Source organism: Serinus canaria, chromosome 9, assembly GCF_022539315.1.
Source record: "Serinus canaria isolate serCan28SL12 chromosome 9, serCan2020, whole genome shotgun sequence".
NCBI lineage: Eukaryota > Metazoa > Chordata > Aves > Passeriformes > Fringillidae > Serinus > Serinus canaria.
In genome coordinates this window covers 18,529,169-18,551,362 of record NC_066323.1, presented here as the reverse complement: position 1 = coordinate 18,551,362, position 22,194 = coordinate 18,529,169, and the positions used below count along the sequence as shown (strand labels likewise).

At 42.2% G+C, this 22,194-nt stretch overlaps 1 protein-coding gene across 8 annotated transcripts in view; it reads left to right on the top strand.

Moving 5' to 3' along the window:
• DGKD (diacylglycerol kinase delta) overlaps positions 1 to 22,194 on the top strand; it is a 68,584-nt gene that overhangs the window by 10,144 nt on the left and 36,246 nt on the right. For 4 of the 8 annotated variants that reach the window (XR_007778248.1, XM_030227229.2, XM_030227226.2 and 1 more), the window contains exons 2-3: positions 14,501 to 14,611; positions 15,293 to 15,373. Coding sequence is in view for 4 of the 8 variants with exons in the window: in XM_030227226.2 (XP_030083086.1) it covers positions 14,501 to 14,611; positions 15,293 to 15,373 (192 nt within the window). In the remaining 4 variants the exon portion in view is untranslated. Of the gene's footprint in view, positions 1 to 11,378; positions 11,567 to 14,500; positions 14,612 to 15,292; positions 15,374 to 19,608; positions 19,833 to 20,158; positions 20,267 to 22,194 lie in introns of those variants that run through there. The other 4 variants (XM_030227227.2, XM_018913087.3, XM_018913085.3 and 1 more) reach the window with 4 other exon arrangements.

Here is a 22,194-nt window from a genome sequence, read left to right as displayed (position 1 = left end):
CATGGAGGTCAGGTTTGGGCTCTTACTCCCTAGTGCTGCTCCCTTTACCTGGTATTTGAATCCTCAAGGGCATCCTCACCCTATGAAGCTGCATCTCCCCTTTTCTCCTCATGTCACAGTTGCCACGGGCTGCTTCCTCACCTCCCCATACCTTCCCTGAGAACCTCTGCACATCCCAGCCATAGCTCCCTGTCACAGTGTTCCATTATCACTTTCTAGCACCTCCCTCCTCCATGGTCCTGTTGTACTTGCCACAAGTCACTGTCTCATATTCAGATCTCTGCTCTGGAAGGTGCAGCCCTCATTATTCTCTGCAGTCACTGAGTGGTGCCTCCCTCAACATCTTCCCATCCTTTTTGTGCCTCCTTATTTTCCCCATCTTGCACTGCTCTGTTTTACCTTGCTGTAGCCAAGTAGTAATATTTAGCTTTTTGTCTGGTCAAGCAGTGATCTTACAGCTGGTTAGTCTTTGTTCCCAGCTTTGTCTGTCCTGCTTTGCCCTCCTGGTAAGGTAACAGTCCTTTCCACCCAGGTTCCCTTGGCCCAGTCATATTTTATCCTTCTGTGGCTCATCCTAGAACAATAAGACCGTTTTTATGGGCAGTAACAACATTCTGCAGCTACAACCAAAACTATAGTTCTTCTGTGTTGTTACTGTAAAGAAGATGTGAAGGTTTCCTTCAACTTTAAGCTGTGAACCACGCATAGGGAGTTTCCCTTTTCTGTACTCTTTTTATTATAGCAGCATGATTTTTCTTTGTAGCCACTAAGCTCCTGTGTAACTCTTGGACTGTTGTGTCATGTGTTTCTGCTTAGAAATACCAGGTTAGTTACTCTGTCATCGCCTCACCTGCCTTGTGCTCACCTTGTCTCTGCAGCATGGACAAGCACGGTGCAGCTGTGGGGATGCAAAAGCTCGCTCAGCACTGGTGCTGCAGCTCAGTGTTGCTTCTCTTGTACTCATAGCAAAGGAGAGTGAATGTCTCTGCATGGTGCAGTGTCTGAAGCATTGTTCAAAGGGCTATTTTTCATGCTGGCTGGTTTGCCCTGCTTTCAAACACAGGGTCTGCCATCATTCTGCTGTGCATCATTGTTTGGCTGCATTGGTCCCAGTTATGAAACCCCTGTGACAGAGTGCAGTGCTGTGTGAGGACTGCGACGGGGCTGCTTCCACCATCTGTGAGGTGCTGCTGGCACTGCCTCTTGGGCTTCTTGGGCTGAGGCACTGTGGGGCTGGGCTGTGAGATGGTTCTTTTGACAATACCAGGAAACCCTGGAGCTCTCTAAACCTGTTGTTCTGTATCAAGCAGATCTCAGCTCTGCTGTAGCACCAGGTGACTTAAGCTGGTCTGTCTGCTGTGAAAAAAAAAAAAAAAGCTTTTTGAGATATTTTCCTGTATCCAGAGTGCTGAATATTAAGAATTTGTCTTGGTGGAGATTGGATGAACCTTGAGGTTTTTTAATATCTCTTGTGGCTAGAGTCTCATGTGAAAAGGAAGGAAGGATTCTATAGTCTGTCTTCATGGTGGTGTTTGTGTTGAGAGCAGGTGCACAAAGACTTTTCCAGTACTAGAATGGGAACTCTTGCTTATAGCAAGATGTTAGAGATGCTAAGAAAGGTGCATTGGGTTGTATTTTTGTTTGGCTATAGCAGAGCAAGTCCTCCTGTCCCTACTTAATAATTTTCCCTATTCTACATCACTTCTCCTGTCAGCATGGCTGGAAAAAGACAAAACCAGCCACTTGTATATGCAAACCTAAGCATATTAAGAACAGGGATTATACACAGATATTGTCTACAACTGTCAAGCCTTCTGTGTGTTAACCTGCCAAAAACCTTCAACTAAATTGTGTCAAATTGTCCAAGTAAGCCCAGGTATTATGGTATTCAGGATTGATTTGTTCTGTTCCTTATTATGTCATTTTGGTTTGTCATTGCCTTTTCTGCATGCTGCTGCATGTATACTCTTTCCTTGCCCTCAGGGCAAGAAGCAAAGACAACTTTGTGGGTAATGGTTTTGATGAGACTTTGAGGAGCTTGCTTCCTTTGGAAAGGCAGACCTAATTCTGAATTTGTCTGTTGAATGATAGAGTGCTGACTGCTGTAAGCTGTAGAAGCTGTTGGACAGGTCTGTCAGTGACAGTAAGAGATGCAGGCAGACTGTTACTATGGCCTGAGGACATAAATCTCTTCTGACCACATCTTTTGCTGCAGTTAGCTTAAGACCATGACTGTAAGTACAGCTAAATCACCACGGCAGCCTACTGTTATCACAGCCTGAGTGTGAAATCTGTTGTGCCCATGGAATTCCTTAGAATTTACTTGTTTGTCACAGTTGCAAGCACTTTGAATCCTCAAGGGCACGTAAACCTACCTTTGAAGGTACGTTTTCCTTCCTCTTGTCCTGCCATCTGTTTTCCTAAGAAATGCTGTAAAGCTGCTTGCTTGCATGCAAGACCATAATACTTCAGTGAATTTGTCTCAAAGTTCCACAATTGTCCAACTATGTTTGACTGAAGCAGCTTGGTGTGATAGTAGTGGGGCAAGTGGAATCATTTGGATGTTTAAGGACTAAGGTGTTGATGTTTAGGGTCTAAACGCAAATCACAGGTAACATCTCTTCAGCTAAAAAAACCTGTCCCTTGTGAGGCAGTGGGCAGGGGAAGGAGAAGTGGAAGGCTCAGTGTTTGGAAAGTGAAGTACTGTGTTCTAATGTACTTGCTTGTAGCTAAAAAGAATTTTTGAGGCAGAGAAGAAAGTATAAGGGAAGCATGTTTAGCAGCCTTATTATTATTATTATTATTATTATTATTATTATTATTATTATTATTATTATTATTATTATTATTATTATTATTATTATTATTATTATTATTATGGGGGAAGAATAAAGCCTCACATGATCAGGTATAGCAGGTAATGTGAGTGGTCTTGTCTCAGCTTGCTGAGAAGCAGAGGCTGAATTGTGTGCTTGATCAGCCACCTGACAGACTTGTACAGCATAAGGCCTCAGAGTGCATTGCTTTTACCTCCTCTCTGGTCTCAGGCTGGTGTTGGTACAGCTGCAGAAACTGTTGGTCAGCTAAGATTATGTATTTTTGAACAGATAGGAATTAGGAAAGAGATGAAATTAACTAAGAGAAGGAAGATGTGTGTGAGGAGAGGCAACAGCAGGACCCTGCTCCCACCTCTTAAGCAGTGCTGAGACCTCAGCTAGAACCAGCTGAAGTGGTAATGTCATCTCATTGTCACTCAGCATGGACCTAGGCACAGGAATATCCTAAATGGTCCTGAAGCTGAGGGTGTGAAACCAAGGAGCACAGAACCTTTTATGAGCTCTGACAGTGAAATGGGCTTCTTCCTTTGAACTTGACCTTTCATTTCCAACTTCACATTACAACCCTCAGAAAGCTGGAGGGTGGATGAACAGGCCATTTTCCCATTTCATTCATCAGTTCTGTGGGATTTCCAGCCTGCCAGCTTTGGTATGTTGAGCTCTCAGTTTGTTTACCAGACAGGATTTCAGCAGTGTCCTTGGGTGGCATCAGGAGAGCTTCTTGTTTAGACTAGTTCAGTCTAAGTTCTGTTTACTTTCACAAGCAATTTCTCTGTAATATTTTCAGTTTTATAAGCATTTATCATTGCCTTGAACTTTTTAAGACAAGTTTGCAATGTATATCTCACCAGAGTTTCAAACAGAGCAAGCCACTCTCCAGACTTTCTGGGAAACTGTCTAGCAGAGATATGTAAAGTTCATTTATATTCTGAAAAGCGGCTCAGATGAACTGGTGTTGGGCTTCATGCTGCAGTGGACAGACTGTTCAGTATCTGAACTAGCACATCTCCCTTCTCTGTGCTGTGTACCAGGTAATAGGTGATGCCTTTAGTGCTGTGGGAAGTTGTGATTCTCTTTCTGACCAGTAGACTTGAGATCTTGGAGCCACCCTGCAGGATAAAGGCAGAAAAACAGGGTGAAGCAAAATGTTTCTCCAGGTTTTTGTGCAAGTTTCCAGAGCGTGCTACACCAAGTCCTTAGATATGTGGGCAGCATGGGCAACTGGAGAAAGCTCATTTTGTTTCTTCTTGTATTGCTTATTAGATAAAATGTCCATTGTATAGGTAAAGAAGTGGTATTTTTATTTCTGGAGGGTGTTTTAACATTTCCTGAGATTAGAGTGAGGAAAAGGAGAAGTTTATTAGTTTGAAATACAAGTATTGAAAGAAGTATTATGATAAGAAGCAAAGCATTTCAGTAAAGCAATATTGTAAAAGAAATAAGTAAGAAATGAAGAAGGAATTTTCCAGAATTCATTACGTAATTCATGTTCTGTCTGTGGCGTCTTGCACTAAAATATATTGAAATGTCTGTATGGTTTTGTTTTGCTGCCTTCTAAAAGGCTGTCTGAAAGAGGACGTTTTTGGATCTTCATGTATCATAAATTGTGGTGGCTTATGCATTAATCCAGGTAGAAACTGGTAACTCTTCACCTAAAGAGAATGAGAACTGTTGAAAAGGAGAAGTTTTTGTGATTGAACTGAAACTGAACATCTTGAGCACAGGTTTAAAGGACATGAATTTTCTTGGATTCACAGCATGAACATACTAGTTTCTTCTCTGAGCACCAAGACACAGGTAGGATTTTAGCCTGTATGAATGTTTCTGTCCCTTAATGTACATTTTGTTTTGTGTGCACTTCAGACTCATCTGTTTGACACAATTTGGGAAGCCTCCCTGCACTGTTTGCAGTAGTGTACTGTAAGTTTGCCTTGCTGCTGGAGAATTTTGGATGTTGTATGAAAGCAACAGCTGTTACTTCCTTGTTAAAAAAAAATAAAAACAAAAGCCAACAAACCCAAACTAAAAAAACCCACCACACAACAAAACAAAGCACAAAACCACACGCACTTGAAGCGTTTCTCATTCCTTCTAACTATAGATCAGGTTCCAAGAACTAAAGAGCTAACATTAAACTTTTGCATGTTTTGAGAGCATGAATTTACTTAGACCACATCACTAAAACATTTCCAGGCTTCTAATTATTCTCTCTAATAAAATTAGAGAAAAAAAAAAAAAAAAAACAAAACAAAAACATAGGTATTGAATATTTTGGTTTGATTGCCTGGTTTTTAAAAATAAAACTTAATTAAAATATTTAGAGTATTTTTCCTTACCCAAAACCTTCCGTTACAGAAAAATTACTGAGTTTTTACTTTGGAGGAGGACAGGATTGTAAATGAAAACTCTGAAGGGGATTACCTGTTTAGGAAATCCAGAAAACCATGTGAGACACTGCATAACTTTACCTTCTTTAATTACAAATCCAGTCTGATTCTTTCTGAAATGGCAGCTATACCTGCATATGTAAAAGAAAGCACAAATGAGAGTTTTTCCCTATTCCTGGAAAGCTGAAGGTTTACCCTAGATATTGGCACAGCATCATTGGAAATTTCACAGCACACTACTGTCCCAAGTGAACATGTGTTCCCATTGGAACATGTTTTTTCAAGATCTCAAATACACCAACCATTATTTACAGGATATTTTATTAACTCTCCACTGAAACAGTTTGTTCCCTGCTTTTTATTCACTAAATGGTTATTGCTTCTTGTTTCACTAACAATTTATATTAAGATGCTTCTGTTGGTACTGTAGCCCTGGGGAATAGTCATCCAGGGGTAGTTGAGCTTCCGGCAGAGTAGCTGAGGCAGCAGCGCTGTTCTGCAGCAGCTCCCATGGTTTGTGGTCCCTCCTCACACATTTTATATAAAACACTTCAGAAAGTAATGAGCTCCTTGTGCATGCCCTGTTCAGTAGTGCTGCACCTCTGCAGCAGCAGGGCAGTGCTTCCATGGGATATATGGAGCTTGCAGTCTGCAGGCCCTGGACCACACCTGGACATGAGAGCACTTACATAGAGGAGGAGGAGGTTTAAAGCTGGCTGCCCTTCTCTCATTCAGAGAGGAAAATGTTGGCTTGATGGCTGCAACATTATCACTTCAATTAGGCAATTCATTATTGCAGGATTGCTTCATTTGGTTTTATAGGAGAGCTTTTTGTTTCCTCACCGTTTTATTGTTAAGTTGAAAAGTTTTACATCTGACCACTGTTCTGATGTTGTGGTTTGCCTTTTTTGAGAAAGGAAATGCCCTCTTAATCACATAATGCTTGTATCAAGCACATTGCACTTGAGACTTGTAAGCTTTAGTAAATTTATTAATGTAATTTTCTAGTGAGGAAAGGTGATACCACCTGCAGTGTCCTATAGGGAGAATGTGGTTACATACTTGTATCAAATGCAAGAAGTGGAACTGGGGCAGGTGGTGCAAGCTCCAGGTAATGTCTTACCCTGTGGGACAGCTGACTTCAGTGGTCTTTAAATGACAGAAATGTGTCTGATAAAACAGGGAAGGTGAGCTGCCTGCTCTTGGAACTGCTCTCAGCTGTGGCAGGGCAGAGCACTCACTGGAATGTGTAGATCTATCATTGAGGTTTTATTAAAAACCAGTATTCTGGGAACTCACCACAAACCCCTTCTGTTCTGTTCAGCTGAAAGTTAGCAATATGGTGTTCCCAGGGCTGTGCTCATCTTTTTTGTTGTTGCTGGTGCTGATCAAGAAGTCTTTGGCATGGTCAAAGGTATTTGCAGGACATTAAAACAGGGGAAGTGGAAAAACAAATTAAAACTTTGCAGTATCCTTTAAAAACTATGTTAAATAGATGAGGAAAAAAAAACTTAAAAGCATAGGTTGTTTAATACATAAATATGGAAAATCTGATTACGACAGTTATTACAGATGAGATAAAAATAAATTCTAAGATACCTAAGTATTAATTAAATGGCTGAAGGCCAAAAGCTGCTTTCTGCTCTCAACCTATTTGAATACCAGTTGAAGTAAAAGAATGAAGATTTAGCTCTGCATCTACCAGTCCCTCACAAGGCTCCTTGCAGAATTCAGTAGCAGAGGTGATGGGAATCCAGACACACTGGGAGGAAGCTGTCTTTCTTTCAGCCTCCTCAACACAAGGGCAAAGAACTCAGTTTTCTTTGTCAAGGTATAACTTTCACTTTCCTGTATCCTGAAGTTCTCTTATTGGTACTTTCTGCTGGCTTTTCCTTCCTACTTGGCCAAGGTCTCCATGACGTTGAGCGCTGTGGGAAGGATGGGTGGCTGTGAGTGTGAGGATGAGATCCACAGCTGTATTCTGCATGTGCTTTCCCATACATTCACTGTTCTGGGCTTGCACTGGTCGCACTCTCCAGCCTGGTACTGACATGTCAAATGGCCCTGACTGCCCACTATGGTGAGTGCCTGGCTCCTTCTGCCTATTGGTGAAGTGGATGGGGGGGCTTAGACACGTTTTTTGTAGTAACTTGTCTCTCTGAATGAATAAGAGTGTGACTTAAGCTGTGGGGGTACAGGCTGCAGCATTAGAGGGTTCTGTGTACAAGCTATGATTCCAAATAAAATTCTATTGCTGTGCCTCAGCAAAAGAGCCACTTGCTTCTCAGTTCAGACAGGGGATTCTGTGGTGCTGATGCATAGCTTGTGACAGGCGTGTCTCAGAAGTTTTACATGTTTTACAGTAGTTAGTGTGTTTTGACATTTTTTGTGTATTGGGGAAATGCCCAAGAAAGGAATGTGGTCATGTATATATAATTTTAGACGGTAGAAAAAATAACAGTCAAACTTTTCGTGTTTGTCCTTAAATGTATGAAGTTCACATTTAATTAGTACACATTTACAAATTTATTCCATTCCACAATATTCAGGTAGCTATTAAACTGTTGCCTTTTTGACTTTAGTTATCTTTGTGGATGGGTTTGAGCCCTTATCTTCCATCTTTGTTATGGTTTGACTGACGCTGTGTGCTCAGTTTTCCTCTTGTGATAAATGTGATTGGGAAGGATGCTGGGAGCCTATGGAAAGCATCCTGAGGCTTAAGCAGCTAGTATGCCAGGAGTTGTCCAGCTCCTAACTCATCCTGCATCAGTGTACTGGTGTGTTTTTCATTCTCCCTTCTAAGCTGACCAGAATATTCATCTGTTTTAGTACTTTTCTTGGAGCTGTCTGACAGAGCTCATTTTACCAAGGAGCTGTGCATTGATGTGCTGTATGTTGTATTTCCTTCCCCATATACATTTTTGTGTGCTCTCAAATTGTTTTTCATTTGGTAATTTGCTCTCTTTAGGTCTGTGACTGTGCATCCCTTTTAGGAGAGTCGTTCATAATAGTAGCAGCTGAACCTGGTATTGAAAGAAGCTGGTTCAAAGACCTGTTCTTTGTTTATTGGCTGCAACATTAACTAATGAAGAAAGAAGTGTTTGATCATTTATCTGTGCCAAGGCATTTAAAGCCTTTTCAGTATTTATTTGATACCAACTCCTATTTTTTACTGTGGATCTGGGGAATGAGCTTGCATTGCCTGTTTCAGTGACATCTCAGCTACTCCATGGATAGGTTGCTGTGCTCTGCTCTGGATTCTGCTGTCTCAGGAGCTGCAGGAAGGCTGTTGGAGAGCTGTCGGCCATGCTTGCCTCAGTCTCTCACAGCTGAGTTCAGCTCATTCAGCAGGGCTGGAGGTTACAGCAGAGGAGAATTGGGAGGATGGTTGTTAGGAGAGTTTTCTTAGGCTTTCCCATGTGCCTGTACAAAGGTCTGTACTGTAACTCCCTTCCTCAGTTGTAGTGTTCAGCTTCTGTTAGTGGGCCTCTGACTCACTACCCCAGCTTCTATTTTGACATTTGATTCCAGCTCTGATTTTTTTTCTTTTTTTCCTCTTCTGGAGTCCTTTTTTTGCAGTGAGTTCTCATAATGTCTTGCTCTTTTGATACCAGTGAAAGAAATCTGAATCCAATTTTCACTTTTGCAATAGCAAAATGCATTTAATGTAGAATTTCCAAACAAGACTATGCAACCAGTAATTACCTTGTGCTCCCCTATAGATCTGTATAGCTCTCTGTGTGTCCCATTGTTAGAATTGCTTTACTGTTCCAGATTTCCCTCCCTCCAAGCTTCCTATGGTTCATTTCCAGGGTGTGACCACTGTCTGGTGGAAGGATGTTGCTCTCAGATTAGTTTGTTAACCCCTACCCTTTTGACATTTCATGTCTTATTCTATGGGGTTGGTTAGATTTATTCCTGTAGTTTCTTTGTTTGATTTACTGTGTTTTGTTTGATTTCTGAATATTAATTTGTTTCAGATTTGTATTGCCCTAGCACGGCATGGCCATGTTTTAAGTGCCTGGAGACCTACTCCTATCGTTTTTGCCATGGCTTACTCAAAATCAGTGACTAGATGAGGTTGTTTGGTCCCTGGGGTTCAGCTGTCTGTAAAATTGCCTAGCAAGCATCTATAAAGATAGTCCAGTTCCGCATATACTTTTGCATTTTATTTTTTCCTCTCTGCCTTTGGTGCTTTGTTTAGTCAATTATTTGTTGTTTGGCATCAGTGCTTTGTGGTGCATACAAATAGAAACAGTGTGTCTCTGAAAGTTTTTACATTCTGAAGACACATGATAAACAAGAGAAATCCACATGCTGGGACCTTTGGGTTTGGGATTCTTTAGTTGCTATTTAGATAGCTTTGTGCTGTTACCTTGTACATAGTTCTTTTTCTGCATTGGAAAGATGTGTCAGTGAAGCATAATTCTTGTTTTGATATGCTGCACTGAGTAATTACCCCTAAGAATATGTTATGATCTCAGCAGTGAAATAAGTTGCATTGTTCCTCTGTCTCTATCAAACACTGTTTGGAGCCTCCCTATGCCGAGGGACACTTGCCAGCCTGACAGCTGGACATGCTTTTGATAGTCACCCTCAGTCTGGCTAATAGGGCTTGTTTTCCAGATTAGGAAATCAGTTTTATCAAGAGCCCTACTTCCAAATGGGGCAATAGGTTTAAGCTTCAGGAAGGGATTGTCTGCTCCTGCGTTTCACTTGGTGAGCTCTACTATGTGCAGGAGAGCAAGGGATGTAATCTGAAAGTAGCTGAAATCTGATGTGATCCTCCCTAACTTTAAGTACAATCACTCACTCATGTTATCAGTGTAGAAAGCACTTAATCTGTGTCGGCTGTCTCTGACCACCTGACATGGGTTACTGGGTGCAGAGACACCTCAGATGAGCAGTGCTGCCAAAAACACAACTGTGTCTTGTTGGTTTTCTGAACAGCTCCTGTTAATCTTTTGGCTTCTTGCTCTTACAAGGCCGGAAGGGGAAACAGTGAAGCACAAGGCTCTCTTTCTTTTAAGTTCTTTTTTTAAGTCCTCTGAGTTGTTTGAAACCATTCCTGTTGAAGTCAGTGGCAAAACTTTTCTTTTGTCAGTTCAGGATTAGGCCTGCACCCTGCGCCCATTTTGACAGGAGAAATCTGAGAACATATTATTGCTCTTCCTAAATGTCAAGTTTTGAAAGGGGATGAGCTAGGGGGAGGGTTGTGTATTGCTTGCCATAAACTGAATTTTTTTCTGCAGGAAGTTGCTGTTCTTCAAGGCCAAAGATAAATAGTAAAATGTTAGAAATTTCCTAGGCCTTGCCTTTCAGTTATCTAATCTTGTTTGTTTCAGATTTCCTAAGACAGTCTGCTATGTGCAGTGTTGTTTTAAATTGTCAGTTTCTTCTGTAACTGTTTTTACACTGACTTGCAATATGATAAAAGGAGTCAGTGTTGAAACCAGTTTCACATCATTTTACACTTGATCCGAGACGATTATTTATTTTTTCGTAGTGTTGTCTGCCTATGGAATGCCATGCCACAGGACTCCGCACTCGAAAGGGACTCAACTGGATAGAAAAGAGTCTGCACAGTTCCATTGCAAACAGTTTTAGTATTTATCCTGGATAGGATGTGCATAATTATATGTGCATCCACATAGTGTTTCAGGGCAGTAGCTTTTCCCTTAGGATCCAATATATGATACTAAAAATAGATTTAACGCTCTCTTTTCATTATGGGAGAAGCAATTTCACTTTTATCTTGATGAATTACATGCCCAGTAATCTGATCAGAGTAGATCTTCAATTAAAAATCAGCGGAGAGCCTGGGGAGCAGAAGTAGCTGTTCACCTCCCCCCTTTTACTTCATTTGTGTCACTTTGCAGTCATGTCCTTTCCCCAGTTCATTTTCTGCAGCTGCATTCCTCTGCAAGTAACAAGTCCTTTGGCTGTTAAGTCAAAATAGAGGAAGAGAAAGGCAGTGATGTCTACATCATTTTATAAAGTCATCTTGATCTTATCTCTGGCCCTTTCCGCCCAAACTCACCAAACTGTGCTGAAGTGAGTGCCTATAAATAGCCCGGCTGCTCTCGTGCAGAGATGGGCAGCGCTGAACCAGAGGCGTGTTTGCTGTGAGCAGAAGGAGCGCTCCTGCTCTGGCTTTTAATGTCTGAGCTGGGTAGCTGTGAGCTTTTCTATAGATAGAGCCTGTCAGTGACAGGAACTGCCGCTTAGAGCGGGGCAAGGTGACCTCTGCAAGTGTTGCATTTTGGTAAAAAAACCCAAACAAACAAAAAAAAAAGAGGTTTTAAAAGAGGAATGGAGGAATGCACATCTTGTGCAGAAGAGGTGAGTGAGCCCAGCTGAGGTGAGGGAGCAGGTGGGAGCTGTGGGAGCTGTGGGAAAGCAGAGGCATTCTTTTGCTGAGAGTTACTGTGCGGATGGGCTGGCCAAGAGTTTGTGATGCTGCCTGAGCCTGGGGTGCGTAAGGGCTCTGGCTGACCCCAGTTTAACCATAGCTGTAAATAAGCATAGCAGCAGAGCTCTGAAATCTCCTCTTGCAAGTTGCTGTTTTTTGATCAGCCTCCTGGCTGACTTGATATCTTCAGGCTTTTCATCCGAGGAGTCTTCCCAAGGATTTTTAGTTCTTCTCTGATTTGGTTCAGGGCTTTGCAGAGTTCAGTAGCTGCTTTCTTCGTCTCATTTTTTATTTATATGTGTTTTTTTCCCAGGGAATGCAAAAGTCACTCCATGTTTCTGTCTTAAGCTGGAAAGTCTCCTGCCACTTTCTCATTTTCTTCCCTGTAAAAAAAATGAGCTGCAGAAATGTGTGATTTCTCTAGTGTGGTAATTTGGATGCTGGTACTTTACATTTCTCTCTGATACTCAGGTGCTGGAGGTTAAAATAACTTGTGAGAGAAATAGATATTTTCGTGGGTTTGCACAGAGTTAGCGAGTACTGTTTGTTCTACTTGACAGATGGGTGATGGAGACAGTCAGAGTGAAAATTGCGTTATTGGGTGCTCCTAAAAAGTCCATAGCAGAGAAGGAGCATGAATGCATCTTTCTGGGTTCCAGATGAGTGCCTTCAGCTCTGGCCTTGCCTGTGGGGTTGTTTCAGTGAGGGATGCTGTTTGATGAGTCTTTGCACTCCGTTTTCTCTCATGCTGAAGCTTCAGCTAAGATAATGTCTGAATTTTGGATTATTTGCATAACACCAGCTCACAGGTGGGTTAACATTTTCTTTCTGGGTTTTGCTATGGTGTGTTCAACTTCTAGACCCTAAAGCCAGTCCTAGATGCTTTATGGCTTCGTAGAGTATATTCCTGCTGCTGTGTCCTGTGAAAACGAGTGCCAGGATGCCTTTCAGTGACTGCTTCAGAGCTGTGGGGAGCTGGTGTGGGAAACAGCTGTTTTTTATAGGAGCTTAATCCTCAATTGTGTTTTTGTTTTCTCTTTTCATTCTACTGGAAGTTCTGTGGAGTTTGGCAATTCCTGATGTACCTGCTTCAGGCACACTAATTTGGTGTTTGCCTGAGCACTGGCAGGTATTTCTTCCACTGTGCAGGAGGCTTTGTAAAACAGACCACTGGGAAGCATTGAGCCCTGGGGTTTGCTAACCTTGGAGCTGGCCAGGGTCCAGCATCCAAGGTAGATGCTGTTCTTCCAGGAGACAGGGGAACACTCCCCCTTTTCTATTTCCCAACACAGTGGAGGAAGATTGTAGTGGCTTCTGTATCTGGCAGCTCTCTTTAGGATCTGGTGGAATGTGCAGCTTGCTCTTTCCCAGCTGATTTGTGAGTAGAGGCTTCACCATGGTGGTCCAGATCTTGTGATCTCTCAGGCCAGTTTGAGGATAGCTCAGTCTAGCAAAAGAGAAGCATATATTGTCAGACGGATGTTTCTCCTTACAGTCAGCATTTTTTTCGAAGTGGTTTTTGAGGAAGCTTTGAGCTTGGCAAGGGCCAGTGTATGTGGAATGTATCAAAATCTGCAGCTGTTCCAAAAACCAAAGGCACACATTAGAAATATATATAGTATTTTAAAAGCATGCTTAATGCCCTGGAAAGGAGTTTTAAAATGAACTAAACCTTGTGGATCAGTAAGAGTATTTGTTTTGTGTGCTGTAGTAGCCTGGCAGTGTCCATTTGGTGCTGTTTGTGAATTGATACTTATCAGCGACCTGACTGTTACAAACCTGAACTCCACTGAATCCCCTGGTATGTTAAAGCTATGTCACTTTCCTGGCACCAAGTACAGAATAACCTGTCTTACAAGATTGTCAGACCATTTGTGTCCTGTGTTTAACTGGGTGTTTATCGTGTTGGGCTCTCTCAGCAAGAAGTAGGTTCCTGCGACTCTCCTGGGGAGGGAAGTAGGTTTCTTGAGGTACCAAGGCATGACATAGCACTGCTCGTAGCTCCTAGGTAGTATTTGCAATCAGGAATTTGGGGTTGGACATTCAGCCCTGACTTTTTTGCCTTTTGTCTCTCTGAGCTGCAGTTTTTGAGATTATTTTCATGTAGCTGTTGGTATTAAAACCCGAATGAAATACATGTGGATTAAATCCACATATGCACAGTATATGAATAAGCATATGAGCCTGTGTATGTTGGTATGTCAGTCTAGTTATAAAGCAGTTAAAGAAAAAAGAGTCAGTGTGCATAGACAGTTTTGGCACTACAGCCCTGGGAAATGGCAGCTGGCCAGAGAGTACCGAAGCAGGGTCAAGACTATCTGAAGAATACCAAATACTGATGTTGGATAAAGCTCCTTCTTTGCTCTGGTTTCACTCTTCACCCCCTGGACTTGCAGCTTGCCACCTCTGTGCCAGGTAGATGCTGGTTGCAAGGCACAGCTGGAGGTAGAGACAGATATCCTGGGTGTGTTTGTGCTGGTAATCAGATGCCAATTAAATGAAAGGTGCAATTACCTGTGACTGAAATCTGACCTCGGTGAGTTTAACTGTTACACTCCCCAAATCACTGTTAGATTTGAAATGCTCATTCAGTTTTAAGTTATTTATCTTCTTTGGTATCGTGATAGCACTGGAGACAAGGGTAAAACCTCACCACAGTGTGGGTTGTTTGTTCATGAGAGTTTTATCTCAGCCGAGAAGGCTGCTCGGTTTTGCTGAATGAATCTGTGAAACGCCTCCAGCAGAGGGCACTGAGGTTATTGGTCTCCAACTCCAGTTGTTCCTTCGGGTGTGCACTGGGGAAGCAGAAAACGTGCCTGTCAGTAAAACCTATGCTTCACTGCTCTCCTCTGATGCTTTTGTAGACTGTCATAAAAGAGGGGATGCTAATGAAACAGACCAGCTCCTTCCAGCGCTGGAAGAGACGATACTTTAAGCTGCGAGGACGAACACTCTACTATGCAAAAACTGCAAAGGTAAGGTCCAGACAGTACCTGTGAGGCTGAGGAAGGAAGTCAGTAGAGGGGCTTTGGAGACAGATGGATGTCAGTGGGGAGGCAGCCCTCAGCAGAGAAAAGAGCTCTTTAGGCACTGCTCTTCAGGCTTTGTAGCTACTAGAAGATCCCTGTGTTTTGCCTCACGCTTGGAAATCCTTGATTTTGAAGTGAAGCATCATGTGGACCTGTGATACTGATTTTTCCACATTTTTTCTTCCTTTGGTGCATGTTAGTAGGGAATGGACTCTAAATCAATAGAAGGAAGAGAACACAAATGAAAAGAGAAGGTGCAGTAGACAAGCAAGGCTAGAATTTATCCAATCAGAGCTGCTATGCCTCTGGTTCAGTATGCTGATAGTCAACTAAATATAAAACTGTCTCCTTTCACAAGAACAAAACCTAGTTATTTGGTGTTCTTTTTAAATAATCCTTTAATAAAAATAAAGTCATTGTATTCACTGTCTGAAGACAGGCCAGAGTGATCTCCAGTGTGTGGAACTAGGAACTAGACTTCCAGGTCCTTGATGTTGTTGGTGCTGTGTCTTTCCTTCGAGTCATAAAAGTCTGTGATGTGGAACATGCTGGGCAGACTCCCTTTGAATCTGCTGCTTATACATTGGATTCAATAATTTATTGAGATTTTGAATTTTTTCTTTACAGTCCATTATTTTTGATGAGGTGGATCTGACAGATGCCAGTGTGGCAGAATCCAGCACAAAGAATGTCAACAACAGCTTCACGGTAGGATTTTTGCGTTATTTTCTGTTCGTCTTCCATCTTTTCCCCACATCCCATCTCTTTTGCAGGGTTGCAAATCACCTGAACAATTTTCACAGCATCTTTCCTGAAAAATAAGTAATAAAGTTATTTTTCTGTAAAATATGATAACTCATATTTATACTCATGGGGAATTACCTCAGGGAAATACCGTAGGTTACTATGTATTGTGCTAAGACTTGCCATTCAGGGATTTTCTTCCCTGTAAGCTAAGAGGGTTTGATAGAACCTGTTTGCACAGTGGGACAGAAAACTCTGTTCTGCTGAGGGAGTTAGAGGTGATGTTCATGTTTATGCTGGAGATCTTGCTAAAGGAATGTAGTTTTTCCCATAGGCATTAAAATATGTAAACTTCTTTGCCTGACTTTATTTGTGTGTGTCTGTGTGTGTGTTTATATATGCCTGCTATATATAGTGGGAAAGCAAAGGGAGGAACAGAAAGAAATAGCACAGAAATAACTGTGGGATTGGTTCAGGATACTCGTCAGTTGTGGAATGTGTACTAAGTAGTTGCAGTCTGGAAATGCGGTGGTGTCCCTGCTTCATTTTCTCCAGGCTCAGGAACTAGGAGGAAAAATGATTGTATTTCTAAGGTGCAAGTGTTCTGCAAGCTCCAGTTTGGGGGAGCACCTGGTGTGCAGAATAAAAGCCATTAGCATCAGCCCTGATGATCAGCAGCAAACCTCCACCCAGCTGCTGAGGGGGTCGGTACAGAGGAGAAGGAGCCTGGGGAAAGGAAGTGTTGCTCTAATGCAAGGTGAAGGGGGGAGCAATCCAGGTGGAGGGAAGAATCCCTCTTGGTCCTGAAGGTGGCGACCAACATTGAGCAGTGTGTCTTGTGCTGCAGCAGGAGTGATCTGCTGCTTTAAACGTCTGCCAAAAGGCAGTTTGTGGCTGTAGGTTTTAACTTTGCAGTGCCTGTGTTCAGATAAAACCCCAACACCTTCCAAAGCTTGAAAACACTTTCTATATCCATAGTTGGACAGGTAGGAGGCACATCAGGGTATGGTAAGTTAGTATTGATATCAGGTATCAATGTGAGAGTAGAGAGAAGGTTTGTGCAGAGATTTGAGTAGGGAATATGTTTTCAAGACTGTGATGTTATTTACCTGTTAGTAAAGCATTTTATCCTGGATCTTTCTTCAGTTTTCTCAAGTATGAATAAAGACTGATTTTTTGGGTAGGTGTACTGTTACTGTGCTGCTTACTGTTGTAGTTGGGAAAGATCTAATATCCATCAGGAAGACTGCATTAGGGACAGGAGGGAGTAGTGTATTTGCTCTGTCAGATTGCCCCATCCGAGTCAAACATTGAAGAGTTATTTCCAAGACTCTGGTATCAGGCTCTGCCAGTCCCTGCCTTCCATAGCTGATAAAAGGTAAAGGCTTACCTTGAAATTCAAGCAGGTACAGTTTGCACTGTCTCCAGCTGAGCAGTGTATCACGGTGCTTAGGTAAATTCAAGAAAAGCATGTTTCCTCCTTATTTCTATCTGCTCTTTCTATCATGGCTTATGGAAGCACTTGACTCGTTTACCTTGAAGTTTAAAACCACTTAGGAAATCAGAAGGTGGCCTAGTCTTGCTGTGGTTTGCTCTGTTACATCATTGCTGTCAGTGCTTTGGATCCCTTGCAGTCATGCAGTTTTCCGTTGGTTTTCTTTGAGACCGCTCTGCTTCCTCTTTATATCTTCCTTTCTAAAACTCAGAGTTCTTTGATGCTTTTTTTTTCCTCTGTTTCAAATCAGTGTGTTATACGATTTGAGGTTTTTCTCCTTAACTAAAAATATGTAGCATTTGGTGTTGTAATCAGAGTTTTAGATGTTCTAGTTTTCTTTTTGGTTTTCTCTTTTCTTCAGTGAAAACTGGTACTTGTGGATTTGTAAAAGAATGGTTTCTTTCTGAGAAAACTCAGCCTCTGTCCTGTCTGTACTGCCTAATGTATAGATTCTGCAGGTCAGGTTGCCTGAATGATACTCCTCAGTTCCTGACATAAAGGCAAGCAACAAAAACATCAGATAAACCACTTTAAGGAACAGTCTTGATCCAAAAAAAAGAGGTAATAAGGGCTGACCAGTCAGAAGAGCACTGTTGAAAGTGCATTGAGGAGCATGGGGAGGCAGCCTCATGAGAGGAAAAAAACAGAGCATAAAGCCAGCAAAGGTTGTGCTGCATGGAGAGAGGAGTAAGGTTAAAAAATAGCTTCCAGTAAACCTTTTGCATAGGACATGACTGACAGGTAATTTGTTTGCTCTCAGCAGGAAGGAGAGCAAGAAAAGTGAGTTTTAAGACACGGACCTCTTCCTTTTGAAAAATGTGTGTAATAACAAATTCCACTGTAGCTTACTTGATTGATCTTGCACAGATTCCTCAGTACGTGTATCCTGTTTGCAGTGGGGACAGTTTTCAGGACTGCTACTCAGAGTTAATGTATAGATGGCTATAGAATGGGCTGGAAGCACATGACATGGGGCATTTTTGAGCTTACTCAAAAATGTGGTACTGCTCCATTCCCTGATGTGTAATGAAAAGCTTTATGTTTAGCTTTGTTCCTTTAGGTCAGGCAGTGTGGCTGCAGAGGTATTTAACAGGAAGCTTCTGTGAATCTTACAGCAGCCCCATGAGAGAGAGCTCTCTTCTCTCATTAGGCCTCTAGGTGTGGTATTTGCTGGTTCTGTCATGTCTCCGCCATCTCTGTCCTTGAGAGTCAGCTATCTACAAGGTAAATTCTTCTGGGATGTCTGGGCTATGACAGGTGCTTTCCATGTATGATCCCTCGGTACATGGTGTACAGATCTCTCCCCAGTGCCTTTTTCTAGGGTTGCTGTCTTGCTCAGGGTCTTAGAGAAGATGTGTTGTGGCACAAATGCAATGATAAGTGTGTTGTCCTGGTAGTTCAGGACCCTTTATTTCAAAGAGAGTAGTCAACTTTTAGCCTGGACTCTTGCCATCAGTGTCTGGTGTTTTGTACTCCTAACAAAATAAAAATCAACAGCATTGGATGGGTGAGGTCAGAGCCTGGCCCTGATTTCTGAGCAGCGCTTTCTTAGCCATACCCTTAAAACCTCTTGTGATTTCTAAAAAGTTGATAGAAGAATTGGGATCACACTGGGTACATTGGGTCTTCCCAGTGTGACTTTAGCTCTTTCAATGAACAGTTTTTGCTTGGACGATGCAGTTTTGCCGTAACGTGATTTGTTAAGGTGCCCACAATGATAAACTAGCTTGCAGTTCTGTGAGGAGCATTAAAACAAAATCTGTAATGAGGATGAGTTCCATGCTTTAATCTGAAGTAGTGTTTTCTCAAGATGATTCTGGGAAGCCTAGGTTTTACTGATCTCTGTCTTAAAATGATCTGCTTTACCTGTGTCAAGGACCTGAACCATCCATCATACCTGTTCTCCCCTGCGACACCTGCAAGGTGTCAGGGACACCAGACACTCTCTTGACTGTTGCTCAGGTCAACATTTTGCCACCAGAGCTGTCCCCTCAAAAGTCTGTGAAAAGACTTTGTATTGTCTCCTTTGGCCCAGTTTTGTAAATGCATGTGTGGTGAACAAATTCTTTCTCCCCAGACTGGTATGTGGGCTGAAAATCTGCTCTTTTCTGGAAGGTACAACTGAGTTAAACCTGCTGCCTTCAGTGTAGTTGGTATAGTTAAAGAAGTGATTCCTTATCAGTTCATTGACCCTTTCTTGCTTTGTGGAGGATTTGTATATAGATAAGGTAAGTATTCTTTAATACTAGTAAAAAATGCCTGTCATCATCAGGAGAGGGCCTGGAAAGGACATATTATCTTCCCAGGTACATATTTTGTGTTCCAATATGGTTCTCACATGGTAGTTTGGTAAATGTTTTCCAATTATTGCTGCCAAATGGTGGTGTGGACTTTCACCCTCATTCACGTAACATGAATTGCAGCATTTACTTTTTATCCCCTCTGATTCAGAGCTTTGAGATCCCATAGGAGAAATATCCTCTGTGTGGAGAGGGAATTTTGTGTTGTTTGGTTTCTTCTTTCTGATGCTTTGGTGAAAGGGAAGCTGGTTCAGATCACGTTTTTGAGAGCCAGGAGCCATGCTAGTGACCCCTCCTCCATAGTTAATGGCTCTTCACTGGAAGAGGTGGAGCTTGAGCTCCTGTAAACCCTTTTTTGTTGGGAAGTACCTCTCAGCTCAGCCGCAGACAGGAAACAGCATATTATTACAGTCAGCGCCTGCCTCTCCACTTCATTGCCGTCAGAAGGAAACTTATCCCAGCTCCTCCTTAAGCAGGCAGCTAATCAGCTTGTGGCAAGTGGTACGTAGCTCAGAGAGACTGACCACAGACGAGACTAATCCTTGCATGTCAAGCAATCTGGTTAGGTTTTTTCCTGAGGGAGTAGGCTGCTCTGAACACTAGTGTAGAGGAAGATTGAACGTGAAAGGTAAGAGCAGGAGTGTGAGTTGTGTGGATTGAGCACTGGGAAACATGGCACCTGTGCCAGCATAACAGGTATCAGAAGCTCAGGTTCTTAGGTATACGTTTGCTACAAGCTCTTACTGTTCAGGTGCTCTCTCCTGAGTGGATTCATGTAGATGTATTCTCTAGAAGCGGAGTAAAGGGAAATATGCCTGTGGTGCTGTTGGAAATGCTGCACCCAGTTAAGAAATACTATTTATTAACTGATGATTCACCTTGACCAATGTCCCAGGAGAGAGGAAGTATTCAGGCTGGAATAATACCTCTCTTGCAGAGCACTTGCATGACTGGAGGCAGCAGTGGTTCTGGTAGGCTGAGGAGCAGGGTGCCCCTGAATGAGAGAGTGCCGTCATCTCTGAGGAGTATGGATGTTATTCTCCAGCTGTGTGGAAGCCTGAGGTGTGCTACAATTTTTTCATATTATAACCTTTTTACTTAGTACTGACTCTATTCAGCAGCAAAGTTGGTGGTTTCTGTCTTGTAAAGTTTTACTTTACTGACCTCCTCTAGAGTGTGTATTTTTGCTGTATTGTCCCAGGGCTTACTGATGCTGTGGAGAAATAGCATGAATTTTCATTTCAGGGTTAGTAACCTTTCCTATAAACAGAGGGCAAAGTGCTTGAGCTTGGGTAAAAAATTGAAGTACTGACAGTCCTTCCTGATGGGGAGAGTATGTTGTTATGTTTGCAGTTCATTCACAGTGAAGTGAAAGTGCCTATGCCAGTTCATGACTTTGTGTAAAGTTGAATTATTTGTGTAGGTGCTTTTAAATTAAATTTATTCTTTTCAGTAGAGAAGGCAGTGAAGTCTTCTCTGCCAAGTTCAGTTTTGAATGAAAATAGAGCTGCTGAAGCTACAGAAAGTTTGCTGCTCTTGCCTAGCACAGGAGCTGTGTGCCTGTAAGGCACTGTTGGAATAAGAGAAACCTAGATCAGAGGTTGGTTGTGCTGGTTTGAAATACAGGCTATGAGACAGAGCATGTCACTTATTTTTATGAGGAGAAAGAATATAAGAACTTTTGCTGCAAGCTGTTTGCAGGAAGTCATAGTTGGACTTTAAGCTTCTGCTGATAGAGATCAGGGAAATCTGTGTGGTTTGACACTTGCACAAATTCCAAAAACTGCCCTGTGTGGCTTCAGCTCTCTGAAGAAAATGGAGTTGAACATATGCTCCAGGGAGTCACTGGGCTTCCTAGGAAGGGAGAGGATTTTCCTCCCCTGCTTCCTCAGCTGGGGGAGAAGGCATCAGCTGGGCAAAAAGACTGATTGATCTGAAGGCATAGTGACACAGGCCAGTCCCAGGTGTCCGGAATTCTCATGCAGTCATGGATTGCCCTGTTAGTGTTTGGAATAGAGGAAGATTAGATAAAAGGGACTTCTGAAGAGGATGGTTATTTTTTCCTGGGTTTTAAATTCTTGTCTCTAAATTGGGCAAAATTGGAGCACATGCTGGAAATTCACTTTTTGTTGGTAGTTGTTGTCTTTTCCACACCCATGTGTGTACACATTCAGGAATTGTACACTCTTTGCTAGTGCTTGTACTCTGTTTATATTGGCAGCTGTCAGAATTTCCTTTATAAGCAAGTGAAAAGATGAGTAGAGTGGTGTATTGCCGTGTCTAGAATTGCTCTGCTGGTTTTTCACCTTCCTTCATTAAGTGCAGTTCAGTCCCCATTTCCTGTCAGAACCACTGCAGTTTCAAAATACTTTGCTATTTTAGTAGTTTGTAATCCAGACTTCAGTTTTTTCTCCTTGAGAAAAGGCCCTTTGGTAAACAGACCAGTCTGAGTCACTGTTAGTCAGTGAAAATAGTAGTTTAAAATCTTTTCATGTCAAGGATTTTTGGGACTATTAATCCAGCCTTCTGTGGGAGCTGGTTATTAGTCTGCTGTCACAAAAGAAGGAAAAAAACTGGAGAAAAACTACCAAAAAGAAGATAAACATGGAAGGAGAGTTAGAGAGTCTGGAAGAAGTTGCTGTGGGTGGAGAGATCTGGCGATCGCTACTGTACGTTACAGAGTGACTCAAAAATATGTATGAGTTTTTGTGAGAGATGAAACTACTGTAAGATGTCGTCAGACTGAGCTTTAACTGTTTTACTGTGGGACAGGATGGACAGGGAGCTGAAAAGTGAAGGAGACTGAAGAGCTTTTGCTTTTGTAGAGGGAAGTTTACAGCTTTGAAATAATGTCTGCCCTTGTTGCCCAAACACTGGAAGCTTTTGTTCGATAATCTCTTTGCTCTTTGTAATTGTCAAGCTGAATTGTGGTTTCACCTACCTTCCTGAGCAAGACTGCAGATTTCAGCTGCTTCTCCCCTTCCAGGTGA